The sequence below is a fragment of the Salvelinus sp. IW2-2015 genome, linkage group LG14 (assembly GCF_002910315.2).
Source record: "Salvelinus sp. IW2-2015 linkage group LG14, ASM291031v2, whole genome shotgun sequence".
NCBI classification, from domain to species: Eukaryota; Metazoa; Chordata; class Actinopteri; order Salmoniformes; family Salmonidae; genus Salvelinus; species Salvelinus sp. IW2-2015.
Window position 1 is genome coordinate 6,291,264 of NC_036854.1, and position 24,577 is coordinate 6,315,840.

Below are 24,577 nucleotides of genomic sequence, written 5' to 3' on the forward strand. Positions count from 1 at the left end.
TGGCTGACTTCTTTTGATTTTCCCATGATGTTAAGCAAAGAGGCACTGAGTTTGAAGGTATACCTTGAAATACATCCACAAGGTACACCTCCAGTTGACTCAAATGATGTCAATTAGCCTATCAGAAGCTTCTAAAGCTATGACATCATTTTCTGGAATTTTCCAAGCTGTTTAAAGGCACAGTCAACTTTATGTATGTAATCTTCTGACCCACTAGAATTGTGATACAGTGAAATAATCTGTTTAAACAATTGTTGGACAAATGACTTGTCATGCACAAAGTAGATGTCCTAACCGACTTTCCAAAACTATAGTTTGTTAACAATACATTTGTGGAGTGGTTGAAAAAGTTTATCACTCCAACCTAATTGTATGCAAACTTCTGACTTCAACTGTATATATATTTTTAATAATAACAATTACAACAATACTGAATGAAGACTTTTTTATTTTAAATTAATGTAACACAAAAATAAAATCAATTTAGTCTCAAATAAATAATGAAACCTGTTCAATTTGGTTTAAATAATGCAAAAACACAGTGTTGGAGAAGAAAGTAAAAGTGCAATATGTGCCATGTTAAAAAGCTAAAGTTTAAGTTCCTTGCTTAGAAAATGGGAACATATGAAACCTGGCGGTTCCTTTTAACATGAGTCTTTAATATTCCCAGTTAAGAAGTTTTAGGTTGTAGTTATTATAGGACTATTTCTCTCTCTACCATTTGTATTTCATATACCTTTGACTATTGGATGATCTTATAGGCACTATAGTATTGCCAGCCTAATCTCGGGAGTTGATAYGCTTGAAGTCATGAACAGCGCTATGCTTCAAGCATTGCGAAGAGCTGCTGGCAAACGCAGGAAAGCGCTTGTTTGAATGAATGCTTGCTGCTGCTTGCCACCGCTCAGTCAGACTGCTCTATCAAATATAAAATCATATACTTAATTATAATAAACACACAGAAATATGAGCCTTAGGTCATTAATAGTCAAATCTGCAAACTATCATTTCAAAAACAAAATGTTTTGTTCTTTCAGTGAAATACGGAACCGTTCCATATTATAAGGGAACAGGTGGCAACCCTAAGTCTAAGTATTGCTGTTACATTGCACAACCTTCAATCTTATGTCATTATGTAGAATTTTGGCAAGTGAATTACGGTCTTTGTTAGGAAGAAATGGTCTTCACACAGTTCACAACGAGCCAGGCGGCCCAAACTGCTGCATACACCCTGACTCTGCTTGCGTTGAATGCAAGAGAAGTGACAAAATTTCCCTAGTTAATATTGCCTGCTAACATGAATTTCTTAACTAAATATGCAGGTGGGCAGCCTGCCACGCAGTCTCCTCGTGGATTGCAATGTAATCGTCCATACGCCGGTTACCGATTTTTGTTATGAAAACTTGAAATCGGCCCTGATATTAATCGGTCGACCTCTGATTTTGAGCCTGTAATCGAACCCACAAATGCTGATGCTCCACATACTCAACTAGTCTAAAGAAGGTCCAGTTTTATTGCTTTTTTAATCAGAACCGTTTTCAGCTGTGCTAACATAATTGCAAAAGGTTTTTTTAATGATCAATTATCCTCTTGAAATGATAAACTTGGATTAGCTAACACAACGTGCCATTGGAACACAGGAGTGACGGTTGCTGAAAATGGGCCTCTGTACGCCTATGTAGATATTCCATAAAAAATCTGCCATTTCCAGCTACAATAGTCATTTACAACATTAACAATGTCTACACTGTATTTATGACCAATTTGTTATTTTAATTGACAAAAAAATAGCTTTTCTTTCAAAAACAAGGACATTTCTAAGTGACCCCAAACATTTGAACGGTAGTGTAAGTAAACAGACTAAAATTATTTTCTGAATGTCATTATAAATGCTTGTTATTGGAATCGTTCTGTTTTGAATTCTAGGAACAAGAGCTGTATCAGAAGGAGGGTCTTGGAGTAAATGAGGTCCATTATGTCGACAATCAGGACTGCATAGGTTTGTCTCGTCTTCGTATCATTACATGCACATCATTTGACATACACAGTGTCCTCCGCCTAGTTTCCAGTGTTTTTCCCCTGTTTTTTTCCCAATGTGTTGCCGTTCAATGTTCTTCTGACTGGAGATCGGTTTTGGCTTCCGTATGTGTGGGAAGGTGGAATAGCTGTTTTCTGAGAGAGGTTACGCTTTTGAGCACACTACTCTTGACCCTGACCCCAAGTTATGTTTCATGATCAACAGAAATGAAGCAATTGATGGGAGGTAGATTGATTATGTTGCAGAGCACACCTAAACCCCTCTGTTTGAGATGTGTGGGGTACGGCGGCAGGATACCAGAGTGGAATGGAGGTGACCGGGGTTAACGCTAGATAGAATTGGGTCTGCGTTTAAGAGAAGAAGCCAAAGCATGCCCTGTAGACTCACTCTCTGAACAGACATTTTACTTTCTGTTCCATCAAATAGGGTTGGGCGTTTATAGCCAAAATATATCACAATATTTCAATTTTTTTTTTGTAGTTTTATGTTTTTTAATAGAACAGGTTATACATTTGCTTTAAGTAGTGCATGACCTTAGCATGGCAACACATACATTGATTTCAATGGGTCTTTCTCAATACTGGTGGTTTTATACTGTTAAATCAAACTTCAAACAAATGTAATTTTCATAAATGTCTGCATTTCTTGCTCTCGTTTTGAGATCATCCACAGTGCCACAAACGGCTGCATGATATGGGCAAAAAATGGAGGCCTTATTTTTAAACAAATGTTGCGATTGCTATTTGACTTGTGATTTAGATCAAAATACTTGGGTGAACTGTTGAAATCATGAAAATATATAATTATTTTAATTTTAGAGTTATAATATAATAATGGACACTTTGAATAGTGTTTGACATGAAAAAACCTGGGAGCTATTGTGACAGGTTAGGAAGTGTTGGTCAGTGTTTCCCAGCGGACCCTAATTAGATGTTAGCTACGTTAATGTTTTCTCTTACTGGATCTAACTAAAATATGCATGCTTTGCCTATTCATGTCTGATTTAGAAGATACTGTTGCACAAACAAAATGCTGACTGGTATCTGGCTGTATTAGCTAGCTACGTTTTCTCTGTCTCAGTAAATGTATTAGCTAGCTAGTTTACTTGCGATTAGCAGCTAACACGATTTATTTTAGCCACAACTTATTTTAAATATATTTTTTTTTACCTTTATTTAACTAAGCAAGTCAGTTAAGAACAAATTCTTATTTTCAATGACGGCCTAGGAACAGTGAGTTAACTGCCTTGTCCAGGGGCGGAACGACAAATATTTTTACCTTGTCAGCTCGGGGATTCGATCTGGCAACCTTTCGATTACTAGTCCAACACTCTAGTCACTAGGTTATCTGCCGCCACTTGCTAATAAACGACAAACTAACTGTTTGCACACAGTAAGATACACAAACTAATAGTGTAATTATAGAATTCTTGTGGATTTATATTAAGATGCGAAGTGGAAAGCAGCCTCGTTGTCAACACTTTGTTGCATCTGCTGCATTGACCATGCAGACTGAAGAGTGAAAGACAAGTGGTCTCGCGGTCCAAGCAACAACTGCGCTCCTTGAGTGACTAGGGGCGGGGAAAGAGAGAGGGGGAGACGGACGACTCAAGTAGAGGAGTGAACTATAACAATTGACACGTTACACATAACACACGCACTCTACACACACGTACACATGGATTTTGTGTTGATATGTGATAGAGTAGGGGCCTGAGGGCAGACACTTAATGTGTTTTGAAAAGTGTTATGTGATATTTGTAGTTGTATCTAACTGCCTTAATGTTGCTGGATCCCAGGAAGACAGCAGCTAATGGGAATCCCTAATAAATACGCCACACTGCCATGTTTATTTTATCACATTTAGCAAACCAAACAATGAAATACCACTATAGAAGGTAAAGTAAAAACCCAAACCGGTCCTGCGTCAATACCGATGTCAAATTTTATTGGTCACATATTTAGCATATGTTATTGCGGGTGTAGCAAAATGTTTGTTTTCTAGCTCCGACAGTGTAGTAGTATCTAACAGTTCACAACAATACACACTAATCTAAAAGTAAAAGAATGGAATTAAGAAATAACGGGGGTGTGTCAATGTAAATAGTCCGGGTGGCCATTTGATTAATTGTTCAGCAGTCTTATGGCTTGGGGGTAGAAGCTGTTAAGGAGCCTTTTGGTTCTAGACTTGGTGCTCCGGTACCTCTTGCTGTGCGGTAGCAGAGAGAAGTCTTATATGGGTGACTGGAGTCTTTGACACTTTTCCCCTGACACTCAGATTGTCAGTAACGTGTGCACCGAGGAACTTGAAACTTTCCACCTTCGCCACTGCAGTCCTGTCGATGTGGATAGGGGTGTGCTCTCTCTGCTGTTTCCTGAAGTCCACAATCAGCGCCTTTGTTTATTTGATGTTGAGTGAGAGGTTATTTTCCTGGCTCAACTCTCCCAGGGCCCTCACCTCCACCCTGTAGGCTGTCTCGTCATTGTTGGTAATCAGGCCTACTACTGTTGTGTTGTCTGCATACTTGATGATTGAGTTGTAGATGTGCGTGGCCACGCAGTCACAGGGAGTACGGGGGGGGGGGGGGGGCTGAGCATGCACCCTTGTGGGGCCCCTGTGTTGAGGATCAGCGAAGTGGAGGTGTTGTTTCCTACCTTCACCACCTGGGGGTGGCCCGTCAGGAAATCCAGGACCCAGTTACACAGGGCGGGACCCAGTTACACTTTGTCTGTCGTTTAGTCTGTTTGATTGCGTTACGGAGGGAATAACTACACTGTTTGTATTCGGCCATATTCCCAGTTACCTTGCCATGGTTAAATGCGGTGGTTCACGCTTTCAGTTTTGCGCGAATACTGCCATCTGTCCACGGTTTCTGGTTTGGGTAGGTTTTAATAGTCACAGTGGGTACAGCATCTCCTATACACTTCCTGATGAACCCAGTCACTGAATCCGTGTATTCGTCTAAGGGACGCTCTATTGTGATTCTATTGCGCTAGAATGCCCGTGCTTTTGCAGCATTGCGAAATCCCGAGAATATGCAGATTGGCGCTTTTGTTTATTTAGTATTTTTATTTTACCTTTATTTAACTTGGCAAGTCAGTTAAGAACAAATTCTTATTTACAATGACAGCTTAGGAACTGTGGGTTAACTGCCTTGTTCAGGTGCAGAACGACAGATTTTTACCTTGTCCGCTCGGGGATTCGATCTAGCAACCTTTCGCTTACTGGCCCAACGCTCTTACAAGTTTTGTGGAGTCACAAGCTTGATCTCATTGTGTGCTACAAATATGGGACCAAATACCTAATGTTGGACTACTTTAATACACATGTACAGTAATTGAATTTGTCCCAATGCTTTTGGTCCCCTAAAATGGGGGGGGACTGACTATGTACAAAAGGGTGCTGTAATTTCTAAATGGTTCAACCGATATGGATGAAAATACCTTCAAATTAAAGCTGACAGTCTGCACTTCAGTTGTTTGTATCATTTCAAATCCGAAATGTTGGAGTACAGAGACGAAGCAACAAAAAATGGGTCATTGTCCCAATACTTTTGGAGCTCACTGTATCTCTTACACCTTCAGTGCAGTGTTTCCGCTGTAATCATTTTGCTGTGGTGTTGCGCCACGGCAACATCATTGCCGCCACAACAAAAATATATGGAACATAAAAGGCGCACTTTCATGTTCTACTTTGAAGATGCTAGAACAGTACACATTGACTTTTCCTCTGCAAACAAAACGACTAATATATTATATCTATTGACCTAGTCGGCTTGTTGTGCGTTCTACGCAAGATAAATATTCCTCAAGGCGCATTCAAGTTGCAAGTGCCATAGGGAGGGAAACATGCATTCTGTCAATCAAGGCACAACAATTCATAAAGCAATCTCGTGGACAACAGCAGTTTTAATGGCCTTTGTTAAAAAGAGGGGGATCCCAGCTTTGTATTTATTATGGATCCCCATTAGCTACTGCGAAGGCAGCAGTTACTCTCCCTGGGGTCCAGCAAAAATGAAGGCAGTAATATACATTATAATACAATTTTTAAACATTAAAATACATTTTACAACACATTTCACAATACATTGTGTGCCCTCCGGCCACTACTCTACTAACCACAACACACAATTCAGGTGTGTGTCTCAGTCCTCACTGTTCCATAAGGTGTAATCTGATTTGACTGCTTATATGAGTTACTTGATGTGTAATAGATTTACATGTAGTGCTGTGCACCTCCCATAGTTTGTTTTGGACTTGGGGACTGTGAAGAGACCTCTGGTGGCATGTCTTGTGGGTTATGCATGGGTGTCCGAGCTGTGTGCTAGTAGTGCTGGGCGGTATACCGTATTTTACGATATACCGGTATTGATGCATGGACCAGTTTTGGTTTTTACTTTACCTTCTGTAATGGTATTTGAATGTTTGGTTTGTTACCAGTGATACCAGTGATGGTGTAGACCTAAATCAGCATGTTTGTGCAACAGTACCTTCTAAATCAAAGAGAAATACAAGAAGCATTAATATGTTAGCTACATGAAGTAGCTAAGAGAAACATACAATGTAGCCAAAGATTATAGGGTCCCTTTGGAAACAATTATCAACACTTTGGATCCAATCACAATAACTCCTCCCTGGAATTTATTAGTTTTCATGTCAAACGACGTTATTCAATGTGCCCACTATCATATTCTAACTTTAGAATTTGAATGATCATTCTATTTCCATGATTCCAACATTGCACCTAAGTGTTTTGCTCTAAATCATAAGTCAAATCGCATTTTCTTTTTTTTTCACCTTTATTTAACTTGGTAGGCCAGTTGAGAACAAGTTCTCATTTACAACTGAGACCTGGTCAAGATAAAGCAAAGCAGTGCGACAAAAACAACAACACAGAGTTACATATAAACAAACGTACAGTCAATAACACAATAGAAAAATCTGTATACAGTGTGTGCAAATTAAGTAAGGAGGTAAGACAATCAATAGGCCAATCGTGGTGAAGTAAATACAATTTATCAATTTACACTGGGGTGATATATGTGCAGATTAGGTTGTGCATGTAGGAATACTGGTGTGCATAAGATCAGAAAACAAAAACAAATATGGGGATGATGTTGTTTGGATGGGCTATTTACAGCTGAGCTGTGTACAGCTGCAGCGATCGGTAAGCTGCTCTGACAGTTGATGCTTAAAGTTAGTGAGGGAGAAATAAGTCTCCAACTTCAGAGATTTTTGCAATTCGTTCCAGTCATTGGCAGCAGAGAACTGGAAGGAAAGGTTGCCCGAAGGAGGTGTTGGCTTTGGGGATAACCAGTGAAACCGGCATGCTTATTTAAGATGGTAAGGAAAGCACTTTTAAAGAACAACTTGGCATCCTCTACTGACCGGATGAGGTCAATATCCTTCCAGGATACCCGGGCCAGGTCGATTTAGAAGTGTTTTAGGGAGCGTTTGACAGTGATGAGGGGTGGTCGTTTGACCACGGACGCAGGCAGTGATCGCTGAGATCCTGGTTGGAAACAGCAGAGGTGTATTTAGAGGGCAATTTGGTCAGGATGTTATCTGAGGGTGCCCATGTTTACGGATTTGGGGTTGTACCTGGTAGGTTCCTTGATAATTGGGTGAGATTGAGGGCATCTAGCTTAGATTGTAGGATGGCTGGGGTGTTAAGCATATCCCAATTTAGGTCACCTAGCAGTACGAACTCTGACGATAGATGGGGGGGGGCAATCAATTCACATATGGTGTCCAGGGCACAGCTGGGAGCTGAGGGGGGTCTATAACAGGCGGCAACGGTGAGAGACTTATTTCTGGAGAGATGGATCTTTAAAAGTAGAAGCTCGAGCCGTTTGGTTATAGACCTGGATAGTATGACAGAACTCTGCAGGTTATCTCTACAGTAGATTGCAATTCCACCCCCTTTAGAAGTTCTGTCTTGACGGATAATGTTGAAATTGGGGATGGAAGTTTCAGATTTTTTGGTTGCCTTCCTAAGCCACGATTCAACATTTGCTATTGCAACATTTGGTTCAAAATAAGGTTTAGATTGTTTGCCCATATCGTGTAGCCCTACATGGCGGTGTGAAATTATCTCAAATGAGTGCAGGAAATGCAGAAATTTATAAAAATGCCCAAAAAAATATTTGGGGTTGAATTAAACAGTATAAAACAATCGGAATGGAGACAGACCCATTGAAGTCACTTAGAATGTATATGTTGCCACCCTGGGGTCATGCACTACTTATAAAGCAATTTTAGAAATGTTATAATTTAAAAACATAAAATACCACCATACCGTCAAAGTCATACTGTAATATATTTTGTCCATATCACCCAGCACTATGTGCTAGTAGTTTAAACAGACACCTCTGTATATTCAACATGTCAATACCTCTCACAAATAGTGAAGTCAATCTCTCCTCTACTTTGAGCCATGACAGATTGACATGCATGTTGTTAATGTTAGCTCTTCATGTACATTTAAGGGCCAGCCATGCTGCCCTATTCTGGGTCAGTTGTAATTTTCCCGAGCGAGTCCCTCTTGGTGGCACCTGACCACCCGACTGGGCAGTAGTTGTCCAGGTGCGACAAAACTGCCTTGTTGATGGTGCTGTTAAGAAGGCAGATCAACGTTGTGTTATGGACAGACCTCTCCCCATCTTAGCTACTGTTGCATCAATATGTTTTGACCATAAGTTTACAAGCTGTAGTCACTCCAAGCAGTTTAGTCTCAACTTGCTAAATTTCCACATTATTCATTACAAGATTTAGTTGAGGTTTAGTGAATGATTTGTCCCAAATACAATGCTTTTAGTTTTTTGGAAATATTTAGGACTAACTTTCTTGCCACCCATTCTGAAACTGACTGCAGCTCTTAAGTGTTGACGTGTTGAGTCATCTGCATACATCACACAGGCTTTACTCCGAGCCAGTGGCGGTCGTTAGTAAAGATTGAAAAAAGTAAAGGGCCTAGACAGCTGCCCTGGGGAACGCCTAATTCTACCTGGATTATGTTAGAGAAGCATCCATTAAAGAACACCATATGTGTTCTGTTAGACGGCTAACTCTCAATCCACATTATCTCAAGCCATAACAAAACAGCTCCCACAATCTTTTTATTATCAATTTCTCTCAGCCAATCATCATTCATTTGTGTAAGTGCCATGCATGTTGAATGCCCTTCCCAAAAGTGTGCTGAAAGTCTGTTCATTTAGTTACTGTGAAATAGCATTGTATCTGGTCCAACACCATTTTTTCCCCCCCAGAGGTCTACTAGGGGTTGGTAAAAGGCCGATTGGTCAGCTATTTGAGCCAGTAAAGGGTGCTTTACTGTTCTTGGGTAGTGGAAGGCATACACTTTTTTGTAAGCTTAGATTGGATGGCGAATATGAGTGGCAATATCGTCTGCTATCATCCTCAGTAATTTTCCATCCAAGTTGGGGGGTTTTCACATCTTCCACACTCAATTTATAGAATTCAAAATTACAATGCTTGGTTTCTTAATTTGGTCAGTTATACTTGGATTGGTTTGGCATTTGTTGCTGGCATGTCATGCCTATTTGCTAATCTTGCCATGAAAAAAAAATATTAAAGTTGTGATGAATGAGCCATCTGATTTCATTTGAGGTGCTCCAAAGCGTTTTACTATTCTTTATATAATTTGTCTTTGTTTCATAGTGTAGTTTCTTTTTGTTCTTAGTCACATGATTTCTTAATTTGCAGTAGGTTTGCCCATCGCTTTTGCAGAAAGACTTTGCCATTCCTTTTCCTCATCCCTGTCAACACTTCAATTCCTTATCAATCCACGGGGATTTTAGTTTTTACTGTCATTTTCTTAATGGTTGCATGCATATTAGTAACTGGAGTAAGCAATTTCATAAATTTGTCAAGTGCAGTGTCTTGTGGCTCCTCATTACACACCACAGACCAGCAAATATTATTTACATCATCATCATAGGAATCACTACAAAACCTCTGGTGGGACCTCTTCTACACAATATTAGGTCCAGTCTTTGGTTAGCATGTTACCGCTCAACAATTTGCAGTGAGTGAAAAGGGGAGAGTGGGGCTAATTGTAACACGAGTCAATTGTAGGGTGAATTGGGGTTAAACGCCAACCTACCTTAAATAAATAATTATTTGTGAGTGACTTAACTTGTGATGAGACAGATTACATTTTTTGTTCAGCATGAGTAGTGGCAACTGGGGATGTGTTGGGGGGTGAAATGAAGCTGACTAGGTGAAAAATCTGTCGACGTGCCCTTGAGCAAGGCACTTAACCCTAGTTGCTACTGTAAGTCACCCTGGATAAGAACGTCTGCTAAATGACTGAAATATACATGCAAGTGGTTTCTGTGAGAGATACAGGCTGGGGGCGTGTTACCCCAAGTTGCCCTAACAGGTAGACCTATATTATAGATTTACTGCGTTTATTCAAGTTCATCAACAATAAGATGCTAACAAATTAAATAATCGCATTTGGGATCTAGCTAATGATTAGTTCAATAGGGGAAATGCAGATAGGCAACCCCATGCTTCAGCCATTTTATTTATAGTCACTATGCTGATATCAGTTGGGCTACAGGTAATTGCTAAAAGCAGACCTGAGATAGATACATAGATGTATGTTTATATATATGCATGGTACTATATGTAAAAATTATTTTAACTAATAATTTTACCAATATCTTATTGGGCTCATTTTGGGAGGTGGAAATTATATTTTAGGTTGTGGCAGCATCATTTTATTTTAATACATTTTGTAGTAGAATGTCCTTTTTAAAAAGTCACAAGAACTGAGCTTCTCAGTCCTTCTACATAAAAGTGGCCCTGGGCATGGCCGAACTACCGCATTTGGTAATCCAGCCCTGGGCTATACAAAGACTAAACCCCTAATGAAATACAAGAAGCAACAGTATAGCTCAAACTGATAGATGAATGGATATAGTCATTTTGGATACCTTGACCTTTTGACCGCTGTTTACAGACCTTGTGGAGGCCAAGCTGGTGGGCATCCTGGACATCCTGGATGAAGAGAATCGTCTACCTCAGCCAAGCGACCAGCACTTTGCAGAGACCGTACACAACAAGCACAAGAACCACTTCCGACTAACCGTGAGTTTTAACATTAATCAGGATTCATGTCCTTTCTGTCTGTTATAGGCAGTGTGTGCGTGTGCATTTTAGCGTTTGTAAAGTCATTTGTGTTTCTTTAAGCCATTTGAAAGGTCATGCTTCAGTGGCTATATTTGTGTTTCACTTATTTAAAATGGATGGTGTGTGATGCATCCCTCAGGTGCCCAGGAAATCCAAGCTGCAAGTCCACAGGAACGTGAGGGATGACGAGGGATTCATTGTCAGACACTTTGCAGGAGCGGTGTGCTATGAGACGGTATGTTCAGGTTCACACACAATGACTCAGCGTGATGTCTGAAGGCAAAAAAACATTACAGCTTTTTTAATGATTTTTATCATGTATATTTATGTTATCCACCATATCCTTGTGGTAGGCCTTTACTGCAGCATCTCCAACCAAACATTCTCCTGCTTTGAAACCTGCACAAAACCCAGCAGGTGGAACTCAAAGCATGTTTATTTTTATTTAAGTGCCCCACTTATCTTCCCAAGCAGAGTAGCCTTTTTCTGAACGGGGTACTTCTGCGTTTTCAAGGTTTTACATTTTCTCTGAATTGCAGACCAAGTTTGTGGAGAAGAACAATGACGCGCTGCACATGTCCCTGGAGTGCCTGGTGAGTGAGTCTAAAGACCGGTTTATCCGGGATCTCTTTGAGAACTCCAACAACGCCAAGGACTCTAAACAGAAGGCCGGCAAACTCAGCTTCATCAGCGTCGGCAACAAATTCAAGGTGAGGACGAATGTTAATCCCACGCTTTTTGTTACCATGCTTTTTATTACCACACTTTATTCTTATGCTGCTTAACATGGTAGGTATCCCAAATGGCACCTTATTCCCTATATAGTGCACTACTTTTGACCAGGGCCCATAGGGCTCTGGTCAAAAGTAATGCACCATATAGGGAATAGGGTGCCATTTGGGATGCACCCACCGCTGCCTATGTTCATGTATGTTAATCCTGTGTTTTATAGGCAAAACGGTAGCATCAAGGCTATATGTTTACTTTATGGTCATAACAGTCATGTCCTTCCTTACTCTATGCTAAGTGATATTGATCCTGTGAGAAGTGTTGTTATTATATTCATAATTATTATTAAGTGAAATCCGAGGGAAATATTTAGTCATGTTAATAGGCAGTTCTTGTTAGTGGTCACGGAACTAAACTGCACCTAGACAGTGGAGAGAAGCAGAAAGGTTAAGAGCACAAAGAGCGTTGCAAAAGTTATTGCAATTTAAGAGGGTTTGAACAGGGTTCTCGGTTGCATAATGTGTTTTGAAGGTGTTGTCTGATTGAATCTACCTTTCGTTTAGTTTCCACAGAGTTCATGTTCTCTATCCTGTTACCTGTGGTGTTCTTCCTAATGCCTCTCCCTCCCACTGTTCCGCCTCCCTTTCTGCTCTGTTCTTCATTCCTCCTCCTTCTGTGTCTCCATTCTTTGCCTATCCCCCCCATCATAGCTGTGATTTTAAAGTTGTGTAGCGAGAGGGAGAAATACAGACAGGAAAAGCAGAAACGTAGGGGGGGGGGGGGTTAAATCAATCGTGATGACTCGTAGAAACAGCCAGGGAAATAAGGTAACTCGTCTTGTGCTGTTGTGTGTGACGAATCCCACAATGCATCAGTGAATAATCCAGCTAACCGCTTCCAGCCACCCCCTGTCCCCTCCCTCCCCAGTCTTGTCTCTGTGCTGCCTCCCTCCATAATTTGTCCCCTGCAACACAACACGCATACTTTGGGTTTGAATCTGAATTCAGCCCACGGCAAACACTTACTAATGATATCTGGATGTTGGCAGCTTTCAATTCCAATTAATTGAAATGTTATTCATATCAGTATTGCCAGTGTAGTGTCAATATTTTTGCAACTTGTTATAGACCACAGCGAGATCCATAGCTTGTAGGATCAGATCAGTCTTTACTGACAGGATCAATGACCATCGATCCAATTACGATGCCACATTGAAATTCTGACAAGTACAAGACTTATGTGCATTCCAGTTGGCAGTTTCACTCAATATGACTGCCTGCCAAGCAGCTACTGTAAATATTAAGCAGCTACTGTAAATATTATGCGGCTACTGTAAATAAGGCAGCTACTTTAGAAATAGTGATATGGATCAGAAGTCTTTGAGCTTGACTAAGGCCTGATCATTGATGCAGGTTAGTACCTGTCTGTTCTCAGCGTAACAAGGTGAGATAGAAAGCGTTAGCAGCTGAATATATGAGATGTGCGATCCTGCCGGGTGTATGAATATTAATGTCCCACTGGTGGTCCCTAGAGCAATCAGTCTGTTAAACACAGCTCTTTGCAGACTAGGGTTGGAAAATACCCAGGTTTTCTAGAAATACTGGTTGGATAATTCCTGAAACCCAGGAATTAATTTGAACTGAGATTTCTGGGAAACCTGGACCAGTTGGGAAAATTACAGGGGATTTTCAACAAGAGCTCTAGAACAGTGACCGAGAGGGGCCAGCAAGCGGTAATCTGTCTGTCTGCCATCCCACAATGCACGGTTAGTCGGCTACCATGCGTTCCTCCGTCTGTCTGTCCTTCTGTTCCTGTGGTCCTACCGGGGTTGTATTTAGACCTGTTTGCATGAATGACATTAAAACAGAATCTCTTTTTGTTTTAGTTTCAATGCGCTTCAACAATAAAACGTGTGCCTTTCACGGCTGTACTGTTGCTTAAGTAGCTGTTGATTTGAGTTTTGGACAGGTGCGCTGGAGGCAGAGAGCGAGCGAGCAAGTACCCTTAGTAAGCATGTGTTCATGTTGTTAGACTAGACAGGCCTGTCTGTCACTAAACAAAGGTTTTCTTTTCTACTTTTACCTCGACAGACCCAGCTGAACATTCTACTGGAGAAGCTTCGCAGCACGGTTAGTATTTACTACAGTGCTAAACGATTTACTGCTTCACCCCACTCACAGGGCATCTAACTTGAGTTGAGATCAGGTCTCCTATAATATAACTTTATCGATCTCCCAGGGAAATGTTTTCTTTTGTAAGTCTGAGGCCTACGCCGATGTCCAACCAATCTGGGTCACCAAAGAAGTGCGCTGTGGCCATCTTCAGTGTGGCTTTTATCAGGGCTAACAGCTTGAAATTGCATATAGAACACTTCAATTGAATAGGGTCTTTATGGCTAACAGCCTTCTCGCTCTCTCCCCCCAGGGCTCCAGTTTCATCCGCTGTATCAAGCCCAATCTGAAGATGGTTAGCCACCAGTTTGAAGGGGCCCAGATCCTCTCCCAGCTGCAGTGCTCAGGTCAGTGTATATATAGTTCTAAAGAGAAGGACTAATCAACTTGGCACCCTATTCCTTATGGGCCCTGGTCAAAAGTAGTGCACTATAAAGAGAATAGGGTGCCATTTAACACACACTCTACATTGGTGATGGATGACGTGAAGTTTCCCCACCGTACTGTAAAGCGTTAATTATTAATTTGTTTATATTTAACTTGCGTACAACTACACTGGGAGACATGACTACAGATGTGGATTTTGAATCTGCCCGAAAGCGATCAAATGCAAAATGACCAGTGTGATTTACATGCCTTTATTGAAAACTCGGTTTTCTTTTCTCTCCAGAAATTGGCACACAATTACAGTTGACGAGCTACTGTATAGCATCTACGTTTCTGCTTGTTCGTCACAAGTTCCTACCAGCGACCTGAACTTGAGTGCCCTGTTCCACAGCAATCCTCTTCGTCCTAGACCTAGATGGTTTTACGTAGGGGGGGGGCCCGCTGGGGACAACGGCCAAGAGCTGTTCTACTTCTAGTGTTTTCTGAACTTTTCTCTTTCTCGGACCTTTAAACTAAAGGCTGCTAGGCAAATTAATTGTCCCATTCTCCTGGTCAATTTGCATACTGCATTTGACATGCTTTTCTTCTGTATCCTTGGAGATGCCAGATTATATATATATATATATTTTTTTGTTATCTACACGAACTCGTTAGTGATCCCACAGATAAAGGGAGAGACTATGCGCCAGTTCTCTGAGTTTAAATACAAATGGTAGTGCATTAACTATACTGAGTGGAGTCAGCAAACGTTAGTTTGAAACATGGGAAGAATGAATGTGTGTTTACCTCTGACTGAACAGGAGAAGATTGAAGCTTTAACTATGGTTTTACAATAAATATATGTTTGAAATGGTGTGTCACTCCTCAACTTGTGATGCAATATTTGATCCTTTAAGGTTATTTGATGATATCATTCGATTTCCCCCCCTCCCCTCCTTCGACAATAAATCTACCATTAGTTACAAGTGCCAAGATGTTGAGTTCTCTCTTTGGGCTGGAGTGACCCTGTGTCTGTCTGTGTGTGTAGGAATGGTGTCTGTGCTAGATCTCATGCAGGGAGGCTTCCCCTCCAGAGCGCCATTCCATGAGCTCTACAACATGTACAAGCAGTACATGCCTGCCAAGCTGACTCGCCTTGACCCAAGGCTCTTCTGCAAGGTCAGCGCATCATGGTGCTCACACACACATGAGCCCTGCTCTGGGCTCCTCTACAAACACAGTTTGACGTGTTGATATGACATGTATTGACATCTTGTCTTTGCGCTGCAGGCTTTATTCAAAGCGCTGGGTCTGAACGAGAACGACTACAAGTTTGGGCTGACCAGAGTGTTCTTCAGACCTGGGAAGGTGAGAACTCCATGAGCTGTCTCTGTGCTGTTGTCATTGCGCTGGTTCTCATCATTACAGTGTTCCTCTGACTGAATGGACTTCAAAGGAAGCAGCATTAGTCATTTGACTGTGAGGGGGGAAAGGGATTTTGATAATAAACCATCTAACACTGTGGGTATTAATTTCTGCACCAGATGAATTAGTCAGTGACGTTAAATGTGCGATTTGGCATTTCACATTGAAGCTCTGTAGTTTGGTGCGTATGAGTAAATCAATATGTTATCCTCTATTGACCCTGACCAGACAGGAACTGCTGTTATGGCTTTAAATTAATATATCCACCCGCTATTGTCATGTCCGCTGAGCAGGGAACATCCGCACACTGATGGCTGTTTTAGAGGGGAAAGTGCCTTTGACTTCTCTGTTCTCTCTCTCTCCTCTCTCCTCACCCGTGTCTGTCTCATTCCTCTTTCCTCCATCCATCCTCACCTCAGTTTAAGGAGTTTGATCAGATCATGAAGTCCGACCCAGACCACCTGGCAGAGCTGGTCAAGAAGGTCAACCAGTGGCTCATCTGCAGCCGCTGGAAGAAGGTCCAGTGGTGTTCCCTCTCTGTCATCAAATGTGAGTAACATCCTGCTACCTACCACATCACCATTATACACCAGGGCCTGTATTCTCAAAGCGTCTCCGAGTAGGAGTGCTGATCTAGGGTCAGTTTTCCCAATTAAGTCATAATGAATACAATTATATGGACAGGGGGGGGACCTGATCCTAGATCAGCTCGCCTATGCTGATATGCTTTGTGAACACAAGTTTTAGGAGACAAATGGTTTAAAGTGATTTGCACCAGTTGCTCCGACCCAATTCTGACCATAAAACGCCAACTGGCTCTGGCCATCTGTTGTGTGGCGATGTCCTCTGATATAATCAGACCGCCTCATAAAACAGTCATTTTAAACCTCTTCATCTTGGACCAAGGTACTGCTATTTCCTCCATTACTCTAACGTGCTGTGGGGACGTGTTGGCAGACCGTTCACCTCAGTCCTTCAGGTATGATCTATACCTGCCCAGACAGTATACACTGTCTGAGTGTACAAAACATGAGGAACACCTGCTCTTTCCGTGACATGGACTGACAAGGTGAATTCAATCAGTGTAAATGAAGGGGAGGAGACAGGTTAAAGAAGGATTTTTAAACCTTGAGACATGGATTGTGTATGTGTGTCATTCAGAGGGTGAATGGACAAGACAAAATGTAAGTGCCTTTGAACTGGGAAGTAGGTGCCAGGCGACACTGATTTGAGTGTGACAAGAACTGCACCGCTGCTGGCTTTTTCAAGCTCAACAGTTTTCCCGTGCGTGTCAAGAATGGTCCACTACCCGACCAACATCTAACTTAACAAAACTCTGGGAGTCATTGGAGTCAACATGGGCCAACATCCCTGTGGAATGCTTTCGACACCTTGTAGAGTCCATGCCCGGACGAATTGAGTCTTCTGAGTGCAAAAGGTGGATGGTACTCAATATTACACTCCGTCTCTGTGTCCCAAATGGCACCCTATCCCCTAAGTAGTGCATAGGGCTCTGGTCAAAAGTAGTGCACTAATAAGGGAATAGGGTGCTATTTGGAACATATACTCAGTCACACATAGTCTTTGACCCATTGGGTTTACCGCCTCACTGAGGCAACATTTCCATATCGTATGCTCTTTCTGTGTGAATTACCACTGGCGTGTACTGTGCAGCGTGTCCCCTATATTCATTTAGCAGCGGTGCGCCACATGTCTGGTCTCTCATTGTCATCCTCTTTCCTTTCTCTTTCTCTCCTCTCTTTCTCACGCTCCATGTCTCCCACAGTGAGGAATAAGATGATGTACCGCGCCAGTGCCTGCATCAAGATGCAGAAGACGGTGCGCATGTGGCTGTGCAGGAGGAAGCACAAGCCCCGGTGGGTATCCTCTAATACCTCCCTCTTCCTCGTTATACTGCACTTTCACAGCTCAGGGGTGCCAGGCTGCTTAGCACATGATGCATGCATCTCCACAGAGACTGTCTTATCTGTACCAGCTGGTGCCACAAGACTGTCTTACCTTTTTGTAAAGCTCCAGGAGATCTGTACTGATTACCACAGAGCCCGGTTGCATAAAACACCTTAAGTTCATTTTCCTCTTTTCCCTTTAATTGTCCTTAACTTTAGGTCAGTTGCACAAAACATTTTAAGGTGAAGTTTCTGCCATACATGCAGAAACTTCAAACTACCGTAAAACCCCTTAAGTATGCCCGTACCTAAGGAGATATTTGAGGGGCTATATGCAATGCCCTTAAACAATTCCCTTAGGTAGGGGAACATTATTCCGTAAGGTAAACCCTAAAGATGTTTTATACAACCAGGCTCAGAGCCTCTAGGCCAGTGCGATAGGGGTTACTATGCGATTTTGTAATTATTTGAAAACCAACTGTCTTCGACTAACTGTGTGTGTATGGTACAGGATCGATGGGCTGGTGAAGGTTCGTAGCCTGAAGAACAGGATGGATAAGTTCAACGAGGTTATCGCCGGCCTGAAGGAGGGCAAACAGGAGATGAGCAAGCAGATCCAGGAGCTGGATGCCTCCATCAACGCAACCATGATCAAAATCAAGGTCTGTGAGATGATACCCCCAGCCTTGTAACCTCTGAGTTCTATGAAATGCTTTTTTTAGTCCAACTACTACATAACCCCTTTCTCCTCTTGTCTATGAATCCAAAAACAAAAGTCTATTTCGTCAAGTTAGTTGAAACTCTGTATTTCCAAATAAATTATTTCTCTACGTTCGACATTGAAAACCTCTATACAACTCCTTCTTTCTCCTCTTGTCAGTTCTCTAAGAAACCAAAAACAAGTCTGTTTTAAGTTTGGTAAAGGGAGATCAGACATCAGACATGTTCGTTCACCTTTCTTTGTTTCATCATTCCTTCTTTGAATGTCAAACTTCTATCCAAATGCTCCTGTCCAAAAATAGTATTTCGTCAAGATATTTCATAATTCATTATTTCTCTACATTCAACATTTTGTTTTCTGAATGTCGTTACGCCAGTATGTGCATCGAATCCGCTCAGCGTCAAAGACGTGTCCCAAACAGCACCCTGTTCCCTGTAGTGTGCGCTACTTTTGACCGGCCCTGGTCAAAAGTAGTCCACTATACAGGAAATAGGGTGCGGTTTGGGATTCAGGCATAGTGCTTATATAACACATTCATCCCAGTGTGGAATATTTAACAAATGGTGGATAGTTGGAGGGAAGCTCTACCTGTTAATAATAGGCTTCAGCCAGCCAGATGGTGTGCAATTATGGCAGGCTCAGTGTACAGACTATGAATTTTTGGGGAACCTCTAGGGAACCTTACGACTTTTAAATGAGGGCAGCTTTGACTGCTGTAAATCATTCCCCTGTTATTAATTTTCTCTCATTTTGTGAGTAGTATGATACAGGGTTTGTTATTTATTCACAGGATCTGATGTTTTTTTTGGCAGCTATACTGTATATTTGAATCAGGCCTTCTTCTCTGTCTCTACCCGTTGGCACCGTGGCTTTCTTTTTAACGATGGGAGATATTTTTCATCATAGCCAAGGCTGGATTTAATAGGATGCCTCAGTCCACGGGCTATGATCTGCATTTTGAGAAGAAATGCATCTCGTCTCAGAGAGCCGTGTATATTAAATTGACTTCTTTTTTTGCATTGTTAGGGTTAATGATCAAATTGTATAAGTCACATGCGCCGAATACAACCGGTGTAGACCTTACAGTGAAATGCTTACTTACGAGCCCCTAGCCAACAATGCTAGTATATGTATACGTCTGGCCCTTCTTTGGACACTGTGCTAACAAACCTCCAAACGAGCTTCAATGCAATACAACACTCCTTCCGTGGCCTCCAACTGCTTTTAAATGCTAGTAAAACTAAATGCATGCTCTTCAACCGATCGCTGCCTGCACCTGTCCGCCCGTCCAGCATCACTACTCTGGACGGTTCTGACTTAGAATATGTGGCCAACTACAAATACCTAGGTGTCTGGTTAGACTGTAAACTCTTCTTCCAGACTCGCATTAAGCATCTCCAATCCAAAATTAAATCGAATCGGCTTCCTATTTTGCAACAAAGCCTCCTTCACTCATGCTGCCAAACATACCCTCGTAAAACTGACTATCCTACCGATCCTTGACTTCGGCGATGTCATTTACAAAATAGCCTCCAACACTCTACTCAGACTGCATCCAATTTGCTATCACAGTACGATCTGTTTTGTCACCAAAGCCCCATATACTATCCACCACTACAACCTGTATGCTCTCGTTGGCTGGCCCTCACTACATATTCGTCGCCAAACCCACTGGATCCAGGTCATCTAAAAGTCTTTGCTAGGTAAAGCCCCGCCTTATCTCAGCTCACCGGTCACCATAGCAACACCCACCTGTAGCACGCGCTCCAGCAGGTATATTTCACTGGTCATCCCCAAAGCCAACACTTCCTTTGGGTGCCTTTCCTTCCAGTTCTCTGCTGCCAATGACTAGAACGAGTTGCAAAAATCACTGATGCTGGAGACTTATCTCCCCCTCTAACTTTAAGCATCAGCTGTCAGAGCAGCTTACCGATCACTGTACCTGTACACAGCCAATCTGTTAATAGTACTTCCAACTACCTCATCCCCATATTTTTACTTATCCTATTGCTCTTTTGCACTCATGTATCTCTACTTGCACATCTATCACTCCAGTGTTAAGGCTAAATTGTAATTATTTCACCTCTCTGGCCTATTTATTGCTTTACCTCCCTACTCTTCTACATTTGCACACACTGTACATAGATTTTTCTATTGTGTTACTGACTGTACGTTTGTTTAACTGTTTTGTCGCTTTGCTTTATCTTGGCCAGGTCGCAGTTGTAAATGAGAACTTGTTCTCAACTGGCCTCCCTGGTTAAATAAATAAAAAAGAATAAGAAATAAAAGTAACAAGTAATTAAAGAGCAACAGTAAAATGACAATAACGAGACTATATTCAGGGTGGGTACCGGTACAGAGTCAATGTGCGGGGGCACCGGTTAGTCGAGGTAATATGTACATGTAGGTAGAGTTATTAAAGTGGCGATGCATAGATGATAACAACAGAGTAGCAGTGGTGTAAAAGAGGGGGGCGGCAATGCAAATAGTCTGGTTATCCATTTGATTAGATGTTCAGGAGTCTTATGGCTTGGGGTAGTAGCTCTTTAGAAGCCTCTTGGACCTAGACTTGGTGCTCCGGTACCGCTTGCCGTGCGGTAGCATAGAGAACAGCCTTTGACTAGGGTGGCTGGAGTCTTTGACAATTTTTAGGACTTTCCTCTGACACCGCCTGGTATAGAGGTCTTGGATGGCAGGAAGCTTTGCCCCAGTGACGTACTGGGCCATACGCACTACCCTCTGTAGTGCCTTGCGGTCAGAGACCGAGCAGTTGCCATACCAGGCATTGATGCAACCAGTCAGGATGCTCTCGATTGTGCAGCAATAGAACCTTTTGAGGATCTGAGGACCCATGCCAAACCTTTTCAGTCTCCTGAAGAGGAATAGGTTTTGTCGTACCCTCATCACAACTGTCTTTGTGTGTTTGGACCATGTTAGTTTGTTGATGTGGACACCAAGGAACTTGAAGCTCTCAACCTGCTCCACAACAGCCCCTTCGATGAGAATGGGGGTGTGCTCGGTCCTCTTTTTCCTGTAGTCCACAATCTCCTTTGTTTTGATCACATTGAGGGAGAGGTTGTTGCCCTGGCAACACATTGCCAGGTCTCTGACCTCCCTATAGGCTGTCTCGTTGTTGTCAGTGATCAGGCCTACCACTTGTTTTATCAGCAAACTTAATGATGGTGTTGGAGTCATGCCTGGCCATGCAGTCATGAGTGAACAGGGAGTACAGGAGGGGACTGAGCACGCACCCCTGAGGGCCCCCTGTGTTGAGGATCAGCGTGGCGGATGTTGTTACCTACCCATACCACATGGGGGCGGCCTGTCAGGAAGTCCAGGATCCAGTTGCAGGGGGAGGTGTTTAGTCCCAGGATCCTTAGCTTATTGATGAGCTTTGAGGGCACTATGGTGTTGAATGCTGAGCTGTAGTCAATGAATAGTATTCGCACATAGGTGTTCCTTTTGTCCAGGTGGGAAAGGGCAGTGTGGAGTGCAATAGAGATTGCATCATCTGTGGATCTGTTAGGGCGGTATGCAAATTTGAGTGGGTCTTATCAGGAGGATAAGAATTATGGTCAGATTTGCCAAATGGAAGGCGAGGGAGAGCTTTCTACGCGTCTCTGTGTGTGGAGTAAAGGTTGTCTAGAATTTCCCCCCCCCTCTGGTTGCACATTTAACATGCTGTTAGAAGTGATGTAAAACTAATTAAATTTTCCCTGCATTAAATTCCCCGGCCACCAGGAGCACCATCTCTGGGTGCGCGTTTTCCTGTTTGCTTATGGTGGAATGCAGCTCATTGAGTGCGGTCTTAGTGTCAGCCTCGGTATGTAGACAGCTATGAAAAATACAGATAAACTCTAGGTCGATAGTGTGGTCTACAGCTCATCATGGGATACTCTACCTCAGGTGAGCAAAACCTCGAGACTTCCTTAGATATCGTGCACCAGCTATTATTTACAAAAATACATAGTCTCCCGCCCCTTGACTTACCAGACGCCGGTGTTTTATCCTGCCCAGACAGCTGTATGTTGATAATGTCGTCGTTCAGCCACGACTCCGTGAAGCATAAGATATTACAGTTTTGACTGTCCCGTTGGTAGTTTAATCTTCTGCGTAGGTCATCGATTTTATTTTCCAAAGTTTGCACCTTTGCTAGCAGAATGGAAGGCAGGGTTTTTTTCAATCGCCTACGAATTCTCACAAGGCAGGCTGCCATCCGGCCCCTTTTTCTCTGCCTTCTCTATATGCAAATGACGGGGATCTGGGCCTGTTCCCGGGAAAGCAGTATGTCATTCACGTCGGGCTCGTTGGACTTGATAAAGGAAAATAAGGATTCTGACAGATCGTGTTGAGTAATCGCAGTTCTGATGTCCAGAAGTTACTTTCGGTCATAAGAGACGGTAGCAGCAACATTATGTACAAAATAAGTTACAAACAAAAAAACACAATTGGGTAGGAACACGTAAAATGTCAGCCTTCTCCGTCGCCATGTTTACAATTGATAGTACAAAAAAAGTGTTAATTCCTTTGCGTCCAACTGATTTGTTAGCCTTTTAAAAGTTACACTTTTTATTGTAGAGTAGTGGGCCTTTTAAGGTGAAGCTAACATCAAATGCTGTTAAGTGTGACTTCAGAGTCTGATGTCGTAGACAAAGCATAATTCAACGGATGTTTGGGTTATGAAAACCGAGTGAGGAGACGCTCTCGATCCGTGTCCTCGGGCGGTAGTAAAACACATCAAACACAGGCCCACAGCTGCGGAGCAGAATAGGGCCTGATAAAAGGTTACTTTGACGACAGATGCGTATGAATATTCATCAGCAGCAGCGTTGCTGTAATACGTTTGCCTCTGATTCAAACCTACACCACTGTCTGTGGAAGCTCTGTAAATGCCAGCAGTCACAAATGTAGGGCTCTGATTGGGATGAATGTGTTAGTGCTCAGGGACGGAGATGGCACCCAACAGAAATATGAACTTGAATACCCCCCCCGTGCCATCAAGTCCAATTAGTTGAGGCGTGGGTCTTGATGGTCTGGGAAGGCGTTCCAGATCGTATTTCTGTTTGCTGCAAGGAGACACTTGCTGAATCCCAAACCAGTCCCTTCCTCTCGGCCCTCCATTTGCGAAAGTGTCCCAAAGCTGAGGGAGTGAAAATTAAGTGTGTAGGGGCTAATTAGACCCTTCAATAGCCAATTAATTCGATTGAGCCAGCAAAGCTGAAGTGCTTTCCCAACACGCGCCACGATTTTGCTCAATTTCATACAAAATAATGGAGAGGAGTGGCTTAATATATGCATTGTGTATTTGTTTGTGTTTTGTTTCGAGGGTAAAATGAAATCTCTGTCTCACACCTTACCTGTACCGATGTCCTACTCCCCCTTCAATATAGAGATTGGGTGGATACTGCACCCCATGTTTGTTCTTACTTAGTCTTTACTGAATTCAATAAAATTTTGGCTGATGCCTTTTTCACGGGACTCCACTCTCTCCTCAGACTACAGTCATGACCCGCATGGACATCGACCACGAGTACCAGGCCCTAGTGACCCGGTCAGAGCAACTGCTGACCGCCATGCAGAACAAGAAGAAGGAGGAGGAAGAGAAGGAGCGACTGAAGAAGATCCAGGAAGAGATGGAGAGAGAGAAGAATAGGAGGGAGGAGGAGGAGCAGCGCCGCAAGCAGGAAGAAGAGGACAGGCGCCTGTGAGTGGAGGGGGATGGAGGGATGAATAGAGAGCAGAGGTTGTCAGATACATTAGTCATGCTTAGTGTCCTCCCCTCTTTTCATTGGTGTATAAAACCCTTAAGCAGAACTAATGGCCTATTGTATCTGTCACTAGATCCTAATTTAAAGCATTAGAGACGACTACCAAAACTTTATGGACCTCTGACGACTCTGCCAACTTTATATGCCTGGTAACTGAAGGGCACCGTCATGGAAATTGTCTAATAATTAGGCCTACCTACTGCTGAGCTACTTTGAGCATGACCATGTCAGAGGACCTTGATAAAGTCATAGATGTCGTAATGCAATTATCAGGGCTCTTCCAGTGGTCACTTA

The 24,577-nt window shown here is 42.5% G+C and overlaps 1 protein-coding gene across 8 annotated transcripts in view; it reads left to right on the top strand.

Annotated features, from left to right (window-relative positions):
• The window catches only part of LOC111973259 (unconventional myosin-VI), a 93,850-nt gene that overhangs the window by 51,410 nt on the left and 17,863 nt on the right, over positions 1-24,577 (top strand). For all 8 annotated transcript variants that reach the window (XM_024000557.2, XM_024000558.2, XM_024000559.2 and 5 more), the window contains exons 15-26: positions 1,927-1,999; positions 11,027-11,154; positions 11,336-11,431; positions 11,736-11,906; positions 14,016-14,054; positions 14,350-14,443; positions 15,511-15,641; positions 15,753-15,830; positions 16,307-16,436; positions 17,674-17,764; positions 18,306-18,456; positions 24,011-24,219. In XM_024000557.2, coding sequence (XP_023856325.1) covers positions 1,927-1,999; positions 11,027-11,154; positions 11,336-11,431; positions 11,736-11,906; positions 14,016-14,054; positions 14,350-14,443; positions 15,511-15,641; positions 15,753-15,830; positions 16,307-16,436; positions 17,674-17,764; positions 18,306-18,456; positions 24,011-24,219 — 1,391 coding nt within the window. The remainder of the gene's footprint in view (positions 1-1,926; positions 2,000-11,026; positions 11,155-11,335; positions 11,432-11,735; positions 11,907-14,015; positions 14,055-14,349; positions 14,444-15,510; positions 15,642-15,752; positions 15,831-16,306; positions 16,437-17,673; positions 17,765-18,305; positions 18,457-24,010; positions 24,220-24,577) is intronic.